The 18,636-nt window shown below is 28.2% G+C and overlaps 2 protein-coding genes across 5 annotated transcripts; one reads left to right on the top strand and one right to left on the bottom strand.

Annotated features, from left to right (window-relative positions):
• Window positions 1-4,752: 4,752 nt before the first annotated feature.
• Window positions 4,753-18,447, bottom strand: raw (NDT-like domain-containing protein raw). Of its 4 annotated transcripts, XM_047058816.2 has the most exons (10): window positions 17,922-18,447; window positions 17,504-17,855; window positions 8,431-8,885; window positions 7,841-8,365; window positions 7,522-7,760; window positions 7,364-7,455; window positions 5,646-7,297; window positions 5,426-5,576; window positions 5,273-5,356; window positions 4,753-5,181 (listed from the first exon to the last, which is right to left on the bottom strand). In XM_047058816.2, the coding sequence occupies exons 3-10, from the start codon at window positions 8,793-8,795 to the stop codon at window positions 5,041-5,043; spliced, it is 3,249 nt and encodes a 1,082-aa protein (XP_046914772.2). In that variant the 5' UTR covers window positions 8,796-8,885; window positions 17,504-17,855; window positions 17,922-18,447; the 3' UTR covers window positions 4,753-5,040. The 4 variants fall into 4 exon arrangements, with proteins under 4 accessions (XP_046914772.2, XP_075589582.1, XP_046914773.2 ...); XM_075733467.1 differs by lacking the exons at window positions 17,504-17,855; window positions 17,922-18,447 and adding an exon at window positions 13,688-14,534; XM_047058817.2 differs by lacking the exons at window positions 17,504-17,855; window positions 17,922-18,447 and adding an exon at window positions 14,098-14,534.
• Window positions 17,950-18,483, top strand: Srx (sulfiredoxin). The gene is made up of 2 exons (XM_047058819.2): window positions 17,950-18,093; window positions 18,159-18,483. The coding sequence occupies exons 1-2, from the start codon at window positions 17,950-17,952 to the stop codon at window positions 18,360-18,362; spliced, it is 348 nt and encodes a 115-aa protein (XP_046914775.2). The 3' UTR covers window positions 18,363-18,483.
• The last annotated feature ends 153 nt before the right edge of the window (window positions 18,484-18,636 follow it).

The raw sequence follows: 18,636 nt of genomic DNA, 5'->3' as shown, positions 1-18,636 counted from the left end.
CGGTAAACGCCCCGAATTTTTTTTTTTTTTTTTTTTGATGTACCCAATAATAAGCATAGGGTAAGAAGAAAATCAATAAGGTTAATGGAATTTGATTGATTTTCATATATTGTTTTCGTGATTTTTTGTTTTGTTTTGTTTTGTTTTTGCAAGATGATGTATGAATAAGAATTTACTGAAATTAAGAATATTCAACAAATTCTAGAAGAATAATGAAGATAAATGAATATAAATGTTCAAAAGATCACCTGACATTGAAGATTGAATGAACAAAATAAAACCAAAAAAAAACACTGGTAACATATTAAAAGATATGTATGTATGTTTTACACATGATATAGAATTGACCCGGATGAAAGAGAAAAAAAAACATAATCAAATTCTGTATACAGAATAGTACGGTAATAATGATAATAATACTAACGAAATGATAATAATAATAATGATGATGATGATGATGATGATGATGGTTACATACAGACAGCAAAAAAAAAACATGAAAATTATGGAATTTGCCAATGGATTCCCGTATCGTGACATATACTACACACACACAAATATTGTATCGTATGAGAAGAGAAAAAAAATGAAAAACTCGAGCCTACAACCTACAACACACACACACACACACACACATTTATTTTACGTGATCTGACTATTCAAAAAATTGACTTTACCAAAAAAAACAGAAAATTTTTTTTCCATCATCATTTCTTCTTGTGGTGCCCAACAAACAAACACACAACAACAACAACAACAAGAAGACAGAATATAATGATGATCTAAATTGCTAAAAAATTATTCTTCACTTCCAATTTTTTTTTCATTCTTTCAACTGACTTTTTGTTTTGGTTTGGTTTGGTTTTTCGGCCCATTATATTCATTATTGCGTATCTTTATTCTGAACACCATGTCATTCAATTTTTTTTTTTTTGAAAATAACTTACACACACACACAAGAAAAAGGACATCCGATTTGACCAAGTAAGAGAAAATTCTATTTTTTTTCCTTTGGGCCGGGAACAAACAAACTAACAAACACATAGTGAAAGCAAAAGCAAAAAAAAAATAGGAAATTCCATCCATTATTGGTTCAAAATAGACACCGACCGTGCTTTGATCAATTTCAACTGGATCATTATCATCACATGTTGAAATAGAAAAAAAAATGATAAAAAATACTGAAACCTAAAAAATAAGAAAATGATGAAAAGGAAAATGCAACAAAGAAAAAGAGAGAAAGAGAGAGAAAAAAAAATTTAATCTGCTCCACAGTTGCTTGACAGGAAGAATGAAAAAAAAAAATAAATTCGAATGAAAGAAAACGGAACATCATCATAATCATTATCAAGTGATTGAATGTAAAAAATTAACACAAACAAACCAAACGAAAAAATCACACACACACACACACACACATGGCAGTTACAATGATGACAACCACAAAAAAAATACAGTAAAGAAAACACAAGACGATAAAGTTGAGAAGAAACGAAAAAAAAAAATTTAGGACAAAAACCGCAAAAATTAAAACCACATCATCTGGTTCTCCTGGTTCTGTCTCTGGTCGAATGAAGATAACGGCAAAAAACTGGAAAAAAAATTATTTCAGAAAAAGATAATAGTTATGATATGATTCGGAGAAACTTTCCAATTTTTTTTTTTGGCTTCAAATTTTTTTTTCTCTCTTTATGAAAACAATCTTCTTAAAACAATAATATATTGCCATCATCACCACTAAAACAGTGTCGTTGTCATTGTATCAAAACCGTAAAGAATTTTTTTTTTCCACAATACATACTGAAGTGGTAAAAAAAAATGTATGGAAAATTTTTCCAATGAATCACAATGGATATTGTAATATTATTTCAATCCTTTTTTTCCATACCAAACTGTTCATACGAAAAGATTATGATAAGAATTCAATGAATTGTTGAAAAACAAAAAAAAACAACAGCATTTCAATCGGAATTTCAATCGGAAAGTGAATTGATTTAATTAAAAGATATAAATCATCACCATCACCAAATATTGTCATCGATGATGAAAAATTTTTAAAGATTCAAGTTGACTAAACTAAATATTGAATCATTTTTTTGTTTGTTTGTTATTCTCGTTGGTGGAACACCAGAGAAAAAATGAATATAAAGATGAGATTTTCGTTGGATTTTTTTTTGTTGGATGTACATTTGTTGTTGTTGTTGGATTTTATCTGTCATTGGGTTGGAATTTAATTAACCTATCTATGATATATTTCTTTTTCCAATATTTCTTAATTCTTCATGATTTTTTTTATTTATAAATTGGCCATACTGATTAGTGATCACTGATCTAAATCTCTATCGTTAGCGATGAATAAAGAATCCACGGTTCTGTCATGTAATGAAATAAATTGCAAAAGACATACATACATACATATAATGATGATTCAAAACGATAAGCAGATTTCTGACAGCAACAAAGAAAAAAAAACGTCCAAATGACATTCGTAGAGTCCTCACAAAATGATTGGGAAAAAATTGAAATGATTTACCGAGAAACAAAAAATAAAGCTTTCAGTCTAATTTGAAAATCTTATTTTCTTATCGGTATTTGATTTTTTTTCCTCCTCTGGTCTGTGATTGACAAAGTCAAATCAATTTTACAAATTTCTATTTGGAAAAAAAAATGAAATTTATTAACAATTTCATACGAATCGGGTGCAAACTTTTTTTTCCACTGTTTGCAATTCACAAGAATTTAAACATTTTTTCATGTCGTTAAAAGTGGAGAATAAAAAAAAATGATTCTCACTGATATTACATATTACATACGGGCAAAAAAAAGTTTCAGAAACAATTTTTTTTTATTACATTGGAAAAGTTGGATAACTAATTGTAGTTTTCGTTCAACAAAAAAAAAAATTGAAAATTAATTCTCTTTTTACGTCCATTTTGCCTAGCAAACAGCAAAAAAAAAATGAAATAAACTTTAGCTCCCAAGTGATGAAAAATTACATGATAATAAAATTTTTTTTTGATCAATGAAGAATGTCATCAAATGGTTATTAATGCTTTATGCTTTCACCTCTCCATTTTTTTCTTTCTCTTCTTCATCATCGTGCAGAATAATTCCTAAAGTTGGCTTAACAAGTTTCGATTATAAATTGATTGTAATCAAGTAATCATCATCATAAGAAAATTTGAGATTAATCATCAGAAAAGAAAATAGAAAAACAATTTCTAAATAATAATTGATAATAATGAAAAGCAATCAATCGTTGATTAATAATTGAAAATGATCATTATTAGATGCCGGATCAAAAACAGCTTTAGGATTCTGGTAGCTGGCTTCACTTGAGATTATAATGATGATCTGTTGTGATTATTTGCACAAAATCTAATGAAAGATAAAAATTTTCGGAATAATTGTACCGGTAAGCAGATAAAACTAGATGAAATGAAAAAAATAGACGGCCAATTATAATAAAATTCGATGGATAAAAACAAGGGACGCATCACTCTACTTGAAGAATATTCCAATATCCAAAAATGTTGAAATGAGGAAGAAATAGGGAAAGAACCTCATAACTTATGTTTCCATAAATGTGAACACAGATTGTCGAAATGCAAAATATTCAATTGGCTGCTGTTTGTCCAGAATTATGATTATGGCCCGGTCATATTAACATTGTACAGTGTGTATGGCGGTGAAATATATTATCATCATTTAGAAAAAAATTGGACATATCAAATGTTTGTCCATATTGTGCCATGAAATGAATCCTGAATAGAGAAACAAAAAAGAAAAAAAAAGATAAAAATGATCGAGACATTCACATTCATGAAACACTCATACATACAACGGCCACGATACCAATGATTTACGAGAGAGAAAAACAAGTGAAAAAAAATTAATAAAAAAAAATGAAAAAAAAATTTTAATAATAATAACCACGAAACATCAACAATCAGTTTTCATAGTAAATAGTGGTTGGCAAGTGTCACCGGAGAATTCTCTGGATCGAGAATCTAAAAAAAAAATGAAATGAAAATTCTCTAAAGCAGAAACAAAACAAAACAAAACAAAAATCTTTCTTTCTTCTGTCCACATATATAGAAAAATAAATTAAACTTGCTGCAATGATGCGAAAATTTACCATGAATCGAGCTAAACAAAATAAAAACTGGAAAGTTTTTGGCACAATGATGAACAACATCGAAAATACAAGGACAGTGGAAAGGAATAACTCAGTAATAATTTCAACACAACATCCAAAGATCCAATGAATCAGCAGAATTTGGATCACCATTTGAATTTCGATTTTTCTCTAATTAAACTTTGTTCACAAAAATGTATACAGAGAATATGTATCGAAAAGATTCGAAATTGAGTGTGTGTGTGTCTGTGTGTATGTTGAAATGAATGAACAAGTTTTGAATCTAAAGAGATTTGAAAACTCTGTGACATCATCATCATAATAATATCATAGAATAGAAATAAATATAGAGTAAACATACATTCCAGGAACACTGAATAACAGTTCTTTTTTTTCTTGCATAAAACCTAGATGATGATGATGCTTGTGTTATATGAACCAAAAAAAAAAATCTGTTTACGCAGACATTTTTATTTTGTCCCTGTCTGTCTCTCTTGATAATATAGAAATTGGAAAATGTAAAAACTCGAATCAACTTAACGATTTAAGCTGATTTTTTTTTCTTTTTATTCCTTTTTTGATTTTTGAATGAAAATCATTAAAACATGATGAAATGGAAGAAAAAATGGACAATTTTTAATCATTGATAGATAGCATAGCAGCGAAAAAAAATAATAACAAAAAAATATAATAAAACACAATTCTTCAATCGAATAAATATGCTGTCGTTGCGTAAGAATGTGAATGAAAAATCATAGATGAAAAAAAATCGAATAGCGACAGCTAAAAGAATAAGTTACAGGTAGATTGATGGTGTATATATCTGTGTGCGTGTTTTTTTTCCAGAAAAAAACGACTAGAATTTCGAATTTTCATATAATAATATTTGGCAATGAAATATATCATCGTTCACGGAGACAACAATCAATACAGCATTGAATTGCTTCATCGATATCATCGAAAACCGGTACATGAGATTTGGTTGCCATATCCGAAAGATATGATCGACCACGATTATAATCTTTGACTGCCATTGGACTCAACTGTTAAGATAATGATGTCGATTTGTTTGTGGAAACAAGTGGAAAGAAACAATTAATTAAATGATCAATAATCGATAAAAAAAATCGTTACCTTTGAAGCTAATTTTGATTTAACCGGATCGATATATTGAATACAGAGTACCACTTGAAAGCCCAATCCAACATAATGGGCGGCCTATTTTTATGATAGAAAAATATTTTCGATTAAAATCAATAGAGAAAATGCACGACAAAAAAAACTTACCACAATCATTGATGAAATATCTAATGAATCCTCCGGTATCACGAAAAAAAGTAGCCGACATTTTTCAATATTTATCGCTTCTAATGGTGTCATACGTTCATATTTGGCTAGTTTATCAAACTTTGGCAAACTGAACGTGATCGAATTCTTTCTGTAATTTGTTTATTAAACGGGTAAATTTCATTAATAAGGATTTAAAGGATTCACTGATTAGACTTACTTGAGCGATGGTATAATCTTATCCTGTAACAATGTTGAATCCAAATAACCACCAAGATAAAGATCATAGCCATTCTCGTTCATGGAATTAATTGATGTTTGTGATGATGACGAAATCATATGTGATGTTTGCTGACGATGTGATGAATGTAGTGGCGGTAAAAATGCTGTCGATGATCGATGTTGATTATAGGAACGACGACGATAATTCACATGAGGATCTTCATAGTTCATATTGGATTGGTCCATATAGGCAAGACGAGGTGATGATGATTTACGAAATGGTGATACAGAATTACGATGACGAGGAGGATAATGATGGTAATGATTTAGATGATGTTGATGTGGTGGATTCAAATGATATGATTGTCGATGATGACGATGTTGATGTTGTTGTTGATTACGATAATCGATATCCAAATTCAATTGATTCAATGATTGACTAGATCTCATCATATATTCTTCTGGCGGCATATAGGATGGATTGATCATTGCCGTTGATGGAGAATTAAACATTGGTGCATAAGATTTTTCAATTACATCCGTTTCGCTAGTAAATACTTTTCTATTCAAAGAATTTGATTTTTTTGTTTTTGAAGAATTACGATGTTTTCTATTTTTTTCTTTCTTTGTGTTTTCAGAATTAACATTTGGTTCATTATTGTTATTAATGCCAGGATCTATTCCCCATGATTTGAATAGAGTGGAAATTTTCTCTACAACTTGATTAATGACTGTATTGGTAGTTTCATTAGAAGATGATCGTTTATGGCTGCTAGAAGATTTTTTCTTTGATTTGGTTTTTTTCTTCGAATTCAATGTTCGGCAGCTATCCGAATCCGTTTCAATTGTTGTTGTACTTGTAAAACTATCTCTTCCAGTTGTTTCAGAATTTTCAGATCCTTCCGAAATTCGTTCAACATCACAATCTATATTTTGATTGATTTCATTTTCATCAGAAATATTTTGCATCCGATTCCATTGCATTTCAAGTTCGGATACAATAATACAGAAATCATTAAAATCTAATGGAATCTGATCAAAAGGTGGAAGTATATCAACAGTTTTTCCATCTGATGATTTTTGAGCTAAATGCCATCTAGCGATTTGTCTCAACAAATCCGATGTTATAACTCGTCGTGTCCAACTAAGATAAGCAAAACTCAATTCTTTCATCGTGACTTCTTCTTTAGAATTTCTCGATTGATTATATACATGATTAACTTGAATAATTTTTTCACCCAATGAAATTCGTCCATTTTTCACTGGTATGACATCATCACTATGAGCTAAATCTTGTGGCCAAACATTTTCATCAAGAATTTGAATAGCCGAACGAAGAGCTTTAGAAATATCACAGAATATAGGGATTTCTTCACGTTCTACAATATCACGAAGATATTGACGACCACGACGTAAATATTCATATTCTTCTTTACAAATATGATCATCACCAATGGTTGTTTGTTCAGACCATGGTTCGAGATCAATAATGACCAGAATCAATTTTCTCGATGATGCAGCAATAAATGCAACTTCAATCATCGATGCAATGGCACGTGTTTGATTATCGACAACGAAAAATAATACATCAGAATTTTGTTTGGCATAGCTTTCCATTTCAATAAGTTCTGGTCCCCAATGATCGACTTGCTAATTTGTTTTTCATGATAAATAATCAATATAAGTATATTCATTGTAAGCATCTCAGTCACTTACTGGATTATAATAGGTGAGACATTTCTTTTTCAACTCGGGCATCACCAGATCTAAACGCCAACGTGTTGGGTTACAGGAGCCGCCAAGAAAAACTGATGATTCGAATTCGAATTAAAATAATTAAATTTAATTCGATGTTTAATATGATAACAACTTACTATCAAATTTGTTTGGATTAGAATTAACATGACCGTCGACTAGACTAGTTCGATGATGGCTAGGATAGCCACCACGTAGATGAGGATAACTATAATGACCCGGTGTTTGATTGCTATTACGATTATTATAATGAGCTACAGCAGCTGAAAAACCATGATTGGATGTTTGTTGTTGAAAATGTTCCATACGAATTGGCGACACATGATTCGACATGAATTGACGTGAATTATGTGATGCACTAATTTAAATAGCAAAAAAAGAAACAATCCATTATCAAATAATTGTACAATTAAAGAAAAAAATCGATAGTCAATTTACCGAGCATTTGTTGTTAAAACACTGGCAAAAAAACAAAACTCTCCAAATGTTAATCCAGTTTCAGCTGGTTTATTATTATTATTCGATTGTTTGACATTAATTGCTTCTGTTGTGGCCGCTTCAGAAATTGTATGCAATGTTTTACGTCGAGAACATTTCGATGCAAATTGTATCATTTCATAAATTTGTGATTCAGTTGGATAAAGATCAATAAAATGAAATTTTGATTGAATATCTCTAATCAAACGTCGTTGATATGTAACAGGATTATTATTATGATTATGATTATTACAATTATTGCCATCATTGTTATTATAATTGTTTGATTTGGATTGTACATATTTTTGTTTGTCAAAAGCAATTGAGTTTTGTTTCGTCATAAAATGATGATGATTAACATTAATATCACAATCATCATCATCATCATCATCATCATCATATTTGACAGTGGCCGTGTTTATTTCCTTCCTATTAATATTTCCTCTGTCGTTTGTGTTATCTAATAACCAAGCATCATGCCAACGTCTAGATTGATAATAATTTGAATTAAAATGAAAACATTTGAAAAGATTCGTTTTTTTTAAATATACCTTGTCAATTCACCATATACAAATGGCAAAGGCAATGATGGTGACATTTTCATAGATGATTGATTAATATCTTCGATACTAGATGTCGATGATAATGAAGAATCACTTCCAGAAAAATAGCAACTATCCACGTTTGCCTGTTTTTTGTTAATGATGAATGATTCTGATTGTTCTTGTTTTTGTTCGTATTGAATGTTATCGATATTGTTAATTGATGGTTGTTTAATTTCATCAAATGATGATGAAGTTTTCGATAAAGATGATGAACAGAAACGTTTTCGTTGCTGTGGTTGTTGAACATTGATTGCAATCAACGATTGCTTCTTGTTCTTTTGGCATTTCAATACTTTTTCCATGATGATCATGACGATGTTTGACGCTTGTTGAAACCAATGTTGCCAATGTTTTATCGGATGTTTTCGATAATGATGTTAATGATTGTGACAGTTGTTTTCCTTTAGATTGATCGAAATTATTATTATTATTATAAATTAATATTGAAATCATAATCATCATTGTTGTCAAATTTAAATTGATAATCATCATCATGTTGATCATTATCATGTAGATTAACATCAACATCATCAATTAATGATAATATTGATGATTGAAATGATTTGGAAAAATTTTTTTCATCATCATCACCATCATTTGAATGAGAATCATCATCAATCACATTGGTCATCATCAATATGCGGTCATTATCACAGTGACGATAATCGTCACTGATAAAATTGAAACCATGGTTATGAATTGAATTGGTCGTTAGTATTAAACTCATTTTGTAACAAAAAAAAAATTTCACAGATTAAATCAATCAGAAAACATTAAAAAAAAAAAAAAATCCAAAAATCGGTCGAAGTAATGGGTAGAAAAAAAAATCAAAGTAATTTTAAAGCCATTTTTTTTCAACGAAGAATGTAATCAGATTAAGTTTTTTTTTCTTTTATTATTCACAATATATCAGTGTATATATTTCGATAGATCGAAAGTTTCATTTGTATTATAAAGTTTTATCGACACTAAACGAAACCTTTTTATATATATAAGCAGCTACCAAAAAAAAAATCTTCAATCTTTTTTTCTCAATCAAAATTTTCATTTTGAATGTAGAGGTAGAAGAATGAAACAAAACAAAACAAAAAAAAAATCTAATAACAGACAATAAAATAAGAGAACATAAAAAAAAGACACTCCTTCTTGTAATGGAAATCACTGGATATTACACTGTTATCATCATACACACGTGATAAGAATATGGAATGATGATGATGATGATAATGCGATGTATGGATGATTGGATAGATGGATGGATGGACATAATGATTTTAAATAAAATCATCATCATCAATTAAATTATTATATTGATGCCAATGTTGATGATGATGATAACTTGATGTATTGGATTAAAAAAAATTTAAAAAAAAAAGAAAATCAAAGTTAATCTACCTTCGTCAATCATGATTGATCAACATTTTTTTTTTTAATTGAATAGAAATCTAATTTATTTCTGGTAATATTCCCAAACGAAAAGAAAAAAAAGAACGGGATTACAGAAATAGAAATGATGATGGGAGTTTACTCACATTCGATTTATTTTTTTTTTTTTCATTAAATTTTAAAATCATTGTATTGTATTTATAATTTCAAAGGAATTACTAGCCAAAAAAAATCAAATCCAAATCCAAGGATAATAATAATTATAACAACATTGTTATTTGGGTCCACAAAAAAAATGATATCCAATCAACAACAACAACAACAACAACAACAACAACAATAAAAAAATCCTTATCTTTATTGCCAATGATGATGGTGGTGATGATGATTTTGATGGTGGATTGCACCTGATTATTGATTTCTTTTTCCTTTTTTTTATGTTGTTTCTCTCTCTCTCTCTCTCTTTCTCCCACACACATTTTCAATTAATATATAGCCAATGGATTAATTAACAACCGTGTAATTATGTATATGTGTGTGTGTGTAACCTGGGAACCTTTGAAATTGAAATAATGAAAAAAAAAAATATTTATACGTTATATGAATAAAATTGATCATCATAATGAAATATATACATGGGAAAAAATGGTGGATTTTTTTTTTGCATATAAATAAATAAAATGAAAAAAAAATTTCGAAATTTTATCGAATCGACCAATGTATAATCAAATAGCGTTTACGTTTTTTAGTTACTCCTTTTTTTTACGTAAGAGGTTCGCTCGTCTGTCTTTTTTCTTTTTCATTTTTAAACAAAACATGAAATACAATTTACAATTGTTGTAATTATTGTAAATATAATGGTTTTCAATTTCCAATTGCAATCATCATCATCATCATCATCATTTGTTGAAATCACGATTATCGATAAAAAAAATATAATGAAGAGAATTCATTCGCCTAAAATAGAATCTATTAAAAATTCCAATACAAATTTTCTATTGAATTTAGTGAATTCTGTATATAATATGGACAAATCATATGTATAATCAAATCATCAATATGTAGCACGTGCGAGTGCATTTATACGAAATTTTCTCTGGAAATAACCTTTGATAAATAAAAAGATGGAAATTTGATTTCATCTTTAATGTGATTTCATTTATGATAAGTTATCTAAATTTGTTTGTTCATTTTGTAACAACACATCTGCAATCATCTCATCATCATCGAAATGGGTGGTTGTTAATGCCAAAAAAAAAAAATTTCCATTATCGAAAGGAAAAGGAAAAAATCATTTAAAGAATGATCGTATGATCGATATAGTTTTTAATTTTATAACTCTATGAATTTGTCACTAAATAAAAAAAATGAACTGATTTTAAATTATCTTGAGTATGTGCAATACATAAATACATGCGAAATAGTTTCAGTCATAATCACGAGGCCATCATATATAAGGGCGAAATGCAACAAATGTCATTCATATAAAAATCAGTCAACAGTAAATCAAACAAAACAAAACAAAACAAAAAATGGTTTGAGAAAAAGAAACCGATTTCATCTATCTATGAGCGTGTGTGTGTGTGTGTATATAAAATTTGTGCCTAACTGTATGGCTATATTCAATAATTTCATCATCATAATTATCATGAAATCATGATAAATAAATTGGGTATTGGGTAACAAACATTTAGCATGTAGCATTCATTTTTTGATCCAGGGACCTATTTTTTTTTTTTTTGCACAATCATTTCATCATTGTTATCAAATTGAATTTTGATCGATTGCAGATGGTTATTGTATTGCCAATTTATCTATTTGTAGGTCAGCATCAATATTTTCGTAGGTGACCTAGGCAACTGTATGATGACAAATGGTTGCAATCAAAATCTAAACATAAAGACGCACACACACACACACACACACACATACACACACACTAGCCATTTAGATGGATTCTTGTACAATTTATATAAAAAAAATGTACATAAATTTTTGTGGCCAATGTTTGCAATCATTATTGTATGGCCATAAACATTAAGAATATATTGAAATTTTATGGATTAAACAAAATTTTTCTCATTTTTTTCAAAAAAAAAAAATTTTTGTTTATTCAGTAATTCAGTTTTCATAAGTCAAATATTTCATAATCGACCAGGAAAAACGAATGCTAGTAACAAAGATGATTCTTTGATGAAGAAAGAATTGGTTTTTTTTTGAGAGAGAGAGAGAGAGGGAGAAAAAAATCTAAAAATATCAACGTCATCATATGAACATATATTCTATTAGGATTGAAATATTCAATTTCGTCATCAGAATGAAATGAACAAGAAAAAAAAATTCTATCAACAGTATACTCCCTCCTCTCTTACGTTTTTAATGATGTTTTGTATAAACAACAACAACAACAACAACGTTAACGTCAACAAAAAAAAGATCGTTTATAGAATGAATTTGAAGAATTGGAATTCATCCAAAAAAAAGAATGCGATGCAAATTCTCATCTCATCATCACCAAAAAGGGGAGTATCAAATAAAAAAAATTTATTTATGGAATACCAATCCTTTTATGCCGAATCTAATTATTAGTAGTAGTAGTAAATTAAATCGAGAATTTTAATTCATAATTCAGATATTCTTTTCAATGGTAATGTTATTTTTGCTATGACAAGAGGCTATCTTTATCTTTCTATCTAACTAGTTTCATTTCAATATTATAATTGTTATATTATGCAATTATATGCCTTTCAGCCATACAAATGTGTATGAAGAAAAAAAAGGTGTTTTCCCCTAACCATTAGAATGAAAGAGTTGAAGAACCACTCTGAGCAATGTCAAGTTTTTATTTATTTTTCTTTCATGCAATTTAAATTTAAAGAGAAAAAGAAAAACCTGAAGGTTTTTTTTTTTCTCTCTCTCTCTCTATTTTAAGAACAGGTCGAACAAAGAAACATGATGATGATGAGGAATATAACAAACAAACTAACAAACAAACAATTAGAGGTCAAAAATCGATAAACAAATTGAAAACCGGGAAAAAAATATGAACGACATACAATTGGTCACAATCATATAAAATCTATCTAAACAATTTAAACAGTAAATGAATGAATGAATTGATTAAAAACAGACAAGTCGATTGATTACATCATACTGTATGAAAATTTTTTTTTTTCGCTATATAGATATCACAGTTATGTTACCAAAAAAAAAAATCAAAATAAAAATGTCAATCGTAGACAACAAAACTAAAATGATGCTCTCTTTTGTTCCGGGATCGGCGAAAAAAATTTTTCCATTCACAAAGCAAAAACAACAAATGAATCAATATTTGATTTTGTGATATCTTTAGCCAACAAAAAAAAAATCAAATATTGGATTAATCTTGCCTGAAAAAAGGTCCAAAGGTAAACAATACTCAAATGAAGAAGGAAATCCACCATACATATTTGTATTTATGGTATTGCAAATTTTTCTTCTTTCATTTTCATCGTCATTAATATTAATATATGATTATTATATGATGGACAGAGGGTCTGTTGACACCTATATAATCAATTTATACATACAAAAAAATAGAAAAAAAAACAAATCGGTACATCAAGAGAAATCATGATACAATTCACAAGCATCAAATATTAACGAAATGAAAATTCAGATTTTTTCAAAATGACAAACGAATGAAAAATGTTTGAAAATCATTTACATTTGATGAAATGATAAATATTCGCAAATATCATCATTATCATTATATTGATAGACAATAACATGAAATTTTTCAGATAATAACAATCCAAAACATATAACGGTAACATACCTGTTGTCAATAATCACAAAAAAAATGAAAGGACAATGACTTGTCAATAATTACTAGTGAATTTCAAAATATAACATAAAATTCATATTCAAATCAACAAGATGAATGAATTTGAATGAAACAAAAATCACATTCAAAACATTGATTAAATAACTTGAATTTTTTCCAAAAACAGTTATCATTATCAGTGTTGGAAAAGAAAACATTTCATTTCAATCAATTATTATTGATGATGAAAAATCGATATATCATATGATTGAAAATTCAAACACAAACAGACAACAACATCATGTTTATCTGAAATTTTCATAGTTGTGAAATTGATGATTTTATATTATTATGCAAATGAAAATTTATTATACCGTTTGTCGGCCAAAAACAAAAAAATTTACATCGAATCATAAACATACCATTTAACAAACGAACCAAGACGACGATGATGATGATGATGAAAAAACGAGATGTTAAGTTTAGTATGTTTTGCCGAATTGGTGAAGATGTTGCATTCGAAGAAATTCGACGAAACAAAACGAACCGAACCGTACAAAAAAAAGAGTGAGAAAAAAAAAGAAAGAGGAAAAAAAAATCTTGAATAATATCATGGCGGCGCCATCACCACTATCATTGCCATCATCAACACCATGATGATTGTATGTTTGTTGTATAAAATGTTGGAATCATATATCCAACATAATCATCATCATCATCATCGTCGTCGTCGTCGTCGGCTTTGCAACAAAATTCAAATGAAAATGGTTATGATGATGTTCATACATATTCGCCATTCGTCCAAATTATAAATGATGGAATATCCCATGAAATTATCGGATTATTCAAATCAGATAATCATAATTTTTATTGAAGTATTAACCATAATGATAGAGTATTTTTTTTCGTCCAAAATAATCCATTCAAAAAAAAAAACAACAACAACAACAAAATGAATACCAAAAAAAATAAATAAAAAACTGAAACATGGAGACAATGGTTAATATGCTTGTTGTACGATGCAACAAGTTCTTCTATGCTGCTAGTTTTTTTTCCTATTTAATTTGGTTCAGATTTTTGTCGTTGTTGTTGTTGTTGTTGTTGTTATTAATTGCTCTGGTTAGGATTATAATCATTTTACATTTGCTCTACTACAATTTTTTTTCTATTATAATTCATATGATGATGATGAAGATTCTTGAACTATTTATGAAAATTTTCACATTTGGCCATATGTTACAACTGTATATACACAAGTGACAAGCAAGTTTTTTTTTGATTATGAGTGCAAACAAAAAGCAAAATCATCGATACACATATATTATATATTATATATAATATATTATTCTCACACAATACACAGATGAAATAGTAGCATCAAAAAACAAACATTAAAATAACAAGAATGAGAATAAATGTACACATTCATATATATATATAGCCTAGAAATAGAAACAATGGTTGACACTTTTGAAGCTATGATTTTTATTTTGTTTGTTTCATTGATTGTAAATAAATCTGATGCATGATCCGACATGATATTTTTGGTACACATCAATGATGATGATGACATTGACCGAATTGTTTTTTCAATTTTTCTTTCCATATTTTGCACTCATAATAATATCACAAATGATAAAGATCATATACAAAATTAATTAATTACAGATTATTACGTATTTCGACGTAACACACTAACTACACAATAATTTTTTTTGAATTCATCTGATGACGATCATTTATATGAATATAATTTAAAATAAACGTCAATAATTGAGCCAATTATTCCTTGTTATTGTCAACATCAACATCAACATCAACATAAACATCGTCATCAACATCGATGGAAATTGAATTCAAGATTGGACTTGGATGTCATTTTCATATCGATGATATCATTGAGATTGTTGACATAACAAACTGTTGATCATCATCATCATCATCATCATATTGCCATCATTTAAACCTTATTTGTCAATATACAGAAATAGATTTCATTTATGGTCAACGTACACATGACAATCGTATTTTTTTTTTACTATTAATATTAGATATATATGACGACGATAATGATGATGATGATGATGATGAAAACATGATATAGAAATTATCGATATCGACAAAAAAAAAATTTCATAAACAAACATTTGAAAAATTCAAACATAAACAAACAAAAATATTCATATATTCAAAAGTCACGAACACAATATGTATGGACGCCATATTTTTTTTCTAATATCATTAAAATCAATATTATTATCGTTATTATTCAACATAAATAAAAATTTACAATATGAAAACGACAAACGGAAATTGAATTAACAACAAAAAAAAACACCATCATCATAATTTTTCATCCACAAATAGTTAATGTTTGTTTGATTGATTGCATTGTGATCATAGTTGCATCATCACCATTACCATCATTTTTAATGATGTTTTTATTTATCTAAATAATCTATATGACCAATACATCCATCAATCAATCAATCAATCAATCATTGGTCGAACATCAACATCTTAATTTCTATATTATTATTAATTTCCATTTCAATCAATCAATAAATCAATCAATTTTCTTCTTACAAACATCAAATAAAATGAATAGAATTCATCCTCACTTTAGTTTGTACAAATAATGATCTTTTATACAATTACTGATGATTCTACAATTATCTATTATTGATTGCATTGATAGAAATTATTATTACATAGATAAACACACACACACACAAGTACACAAAATAGACATGTATTTGCACAACAATTTGAACAACAAAATTATTCATGTATGATAAGATTGCATTCACATATTTGATTATCGGATTATATATAATCGGATGATTGAAATTTTTTTTTGTTTTTTTCAATTAACCTTAGCCTTTCATCAAAGAAAATTTTCTAATAATAATTTGAAGATGATTTCTTCACCTTTGTCTAGTTTTTTTTCCCACTTTTCTAAAGAAATAAAATTCATTGTCAAAAATTTTCAAATTTTCACAGAATCACATCATTCGTTGTTGATCGATTCGATTTGTACTTAAAGTGAAATTCAAAACGTAATTATTTACAATTTTTTCCTCATTTAATCATATTATGCAATCATATTTCCAGTGAAATTTAAAATTGACAAACATGTTTTTTTTTTAAAAAAATCAAAAAAAATTGTTTGTTGTTTTTTTATTCGAAAAAAAACAAATCTCAACTCAATCAAATTGAACTGAATGAATTGTGAAATACGGATCAATAAACCGATGAAATGTTGAATCCTGTTTGATTAGAATGTACCTAAAGCACAAACATCATCATAATAAAACGGACAGGATTCTTTAAAAAAAAGTTGTTTTATTTTTTCCTTTACTTGGTCTGAAAATCGAATGATAACTAATCAAATTGTTCATTGAATCAATCAAATAAAATAAAAATCAATCAAAAATGCAATACTAATATATAATATATACGGATAAACATGGCCATCAAGTTTTGTTGTTGTTGTTGTTGCTACGGATATTATAAATTGATGATGATTAAACTAATTAAATTGTTGGAGATAAGAGTCAAAGACTAAAAACAAAATAAAATTTTGATCAATCAACAATCCAATCAAATGATAGGATTGTTGAAATTTTTTTCTATTTGTCAATCTATATTAGATTCAAGATGTCAAGGTGATAATTAAAAAAAAACCAATATAACAATGATGAATATTTTGATGTTAATAGCCGGCACATGACATTCGATCTTACAATGTGAAAACATAAACACACTTATAAACAAAAAAAAAAAATGACAATTGAGATGAATATGAAATAAAAAAAAACATCATACCTATAGGTTGTTCCAATTGGAATTTTAACGTAGATTCGATTGAAAAAATGGCGCCTAAAATGAGTCCAAAATCCATGAATCCATACATGTTCACCATGACGACGATGACGTCGTTCTTCTTTTGTACAATTACAATTTCCTTTACATTGATGATAATGATGGCAGAATAGTAGTGGCTATGATTGTTGATGATGATGTATGCCAAAGCCACAATTGTCATGATGTCGAAAAGTGCCATTTTGATTGATTAAAATTTTGCTGTATTGTAGGAAGCCATTAAAGATTCTAGAATTGTCTTTTGAATATTTTTTCAAATTTTTAATGAAATTGCAAAACTGTAGTTATATTATCACTAAAATTATTAGGGAAAAGTCATATTAGTCGATGAATTTTATAAAAAAAATCATTTGTTCATTACCAGTCGATATCGATTAATTAAAAGAACAATGTCATCATCGAATTCAGAAAATCGTAGTATTCATTCGGCACAGATAAATGAAATACATGATGTACCAATGTCGGTCATACATAGACCAATACCGCCCGTTTTGGATGAAAATAAAGTTCAAAGTTTGATGCAAACGTTTAAGGTTTGTGATTTGAATTTAGACGTATTACAAGTTTAGATTAGATTCGATTTTGTTTTCAATTTCAGGACAATCCTGAACAAATACCACCGATCGATGTATTATGGATCAAAGGACGTAATGGTGGTGATCATTATTTTTCATTTGGTGGCTGTCATCGTTTTGATGCTGCAAAACGTCTTGGTCTACAAACAATACGATCCAAATTGGTAAAATCAACTGCCGATGATCTTCGTATCTACATGGGTTCATCAACACCAGATTTACAATGATTAGGTTGAAAATTCAGTAATCAGTTTTGTTTATTTTTGTTTTTACAATTTTTGTTGTACCAAAAATTTCCTTTCATTGAGATCCTAAATGCAATGGAATAAATTTCATTTTCAAAGCCCATATTAAATATTGATTACCATTTTTTTTCTTTTTTTTTGGAACAAATGATTTCAGCCCGATTGGGCAACATTCGTGCAATCTGCCAAAAAAAAATGTAAACAAAAATTTAATTCGTTAGTAGTGACATCTTTTGGAATCTAATGATTGTAAAAT

This window comes from Dermatophagoides farinae, chromosome 8 (genome assembly GCF_024713945.1).
Source record: "Dermatophagoides farinae isolate YC_2012a chromosome 8, ASM2471394v1, whole genome shotgun sequence".
NCBI classification, from domain to species: Eukaryota; Metazoa; Arthropoda; class Arachnida; order Sarcoptiformes; family Pyroglyphidae; genus Dermatophagoides; species Dermatophagoides farinae.
This window is presented reverse-complemented; position numbering and strand designations above follow the sequence as displayed.

What these genes read in the sequence shown, in the direction of transcription:
- Srx (XM_047058819.2), top strand. Translation starts at nt 17,950, where the DNA reads ATGTCATCATCGAATTCAGAAAATCGTAGTATTCATTCGGCACAGATA. An exon ending in GTTTGATGCAAACGTTTAAG is followed by an intron (nt 18,094 to 18,158) that starts GTTTGTGATTTG and finishes TTTCAATTTCAG; the next exon opens with GACAATCCTGAACAAATACC.
- raw (XM_047058816.2), bottom strand. Translation starts at nt 8,795, where the DNA reads ATGATCATCATGGAAAAAGTATTGAAATGCCAAAAGAACAAGAAGCAA. An exon ending in GTATATGGTGAATTGACAAG is followed by an intron (nt 8,366 to 8,430) that starts GTATATTTAAAA and finishes TTATCAATCTAG; the next exon opens with ACGTTGGCATGATGCTTGGT. An exon ending in ATATTTCATCAATGATTGTG is followed by an intron (nt 5,357 to 5,425) that starts GTAAGTTTTTTT and finishes TCATAAAAATAG; the next exon opens with GCCGCCCATTATGTTGGATT.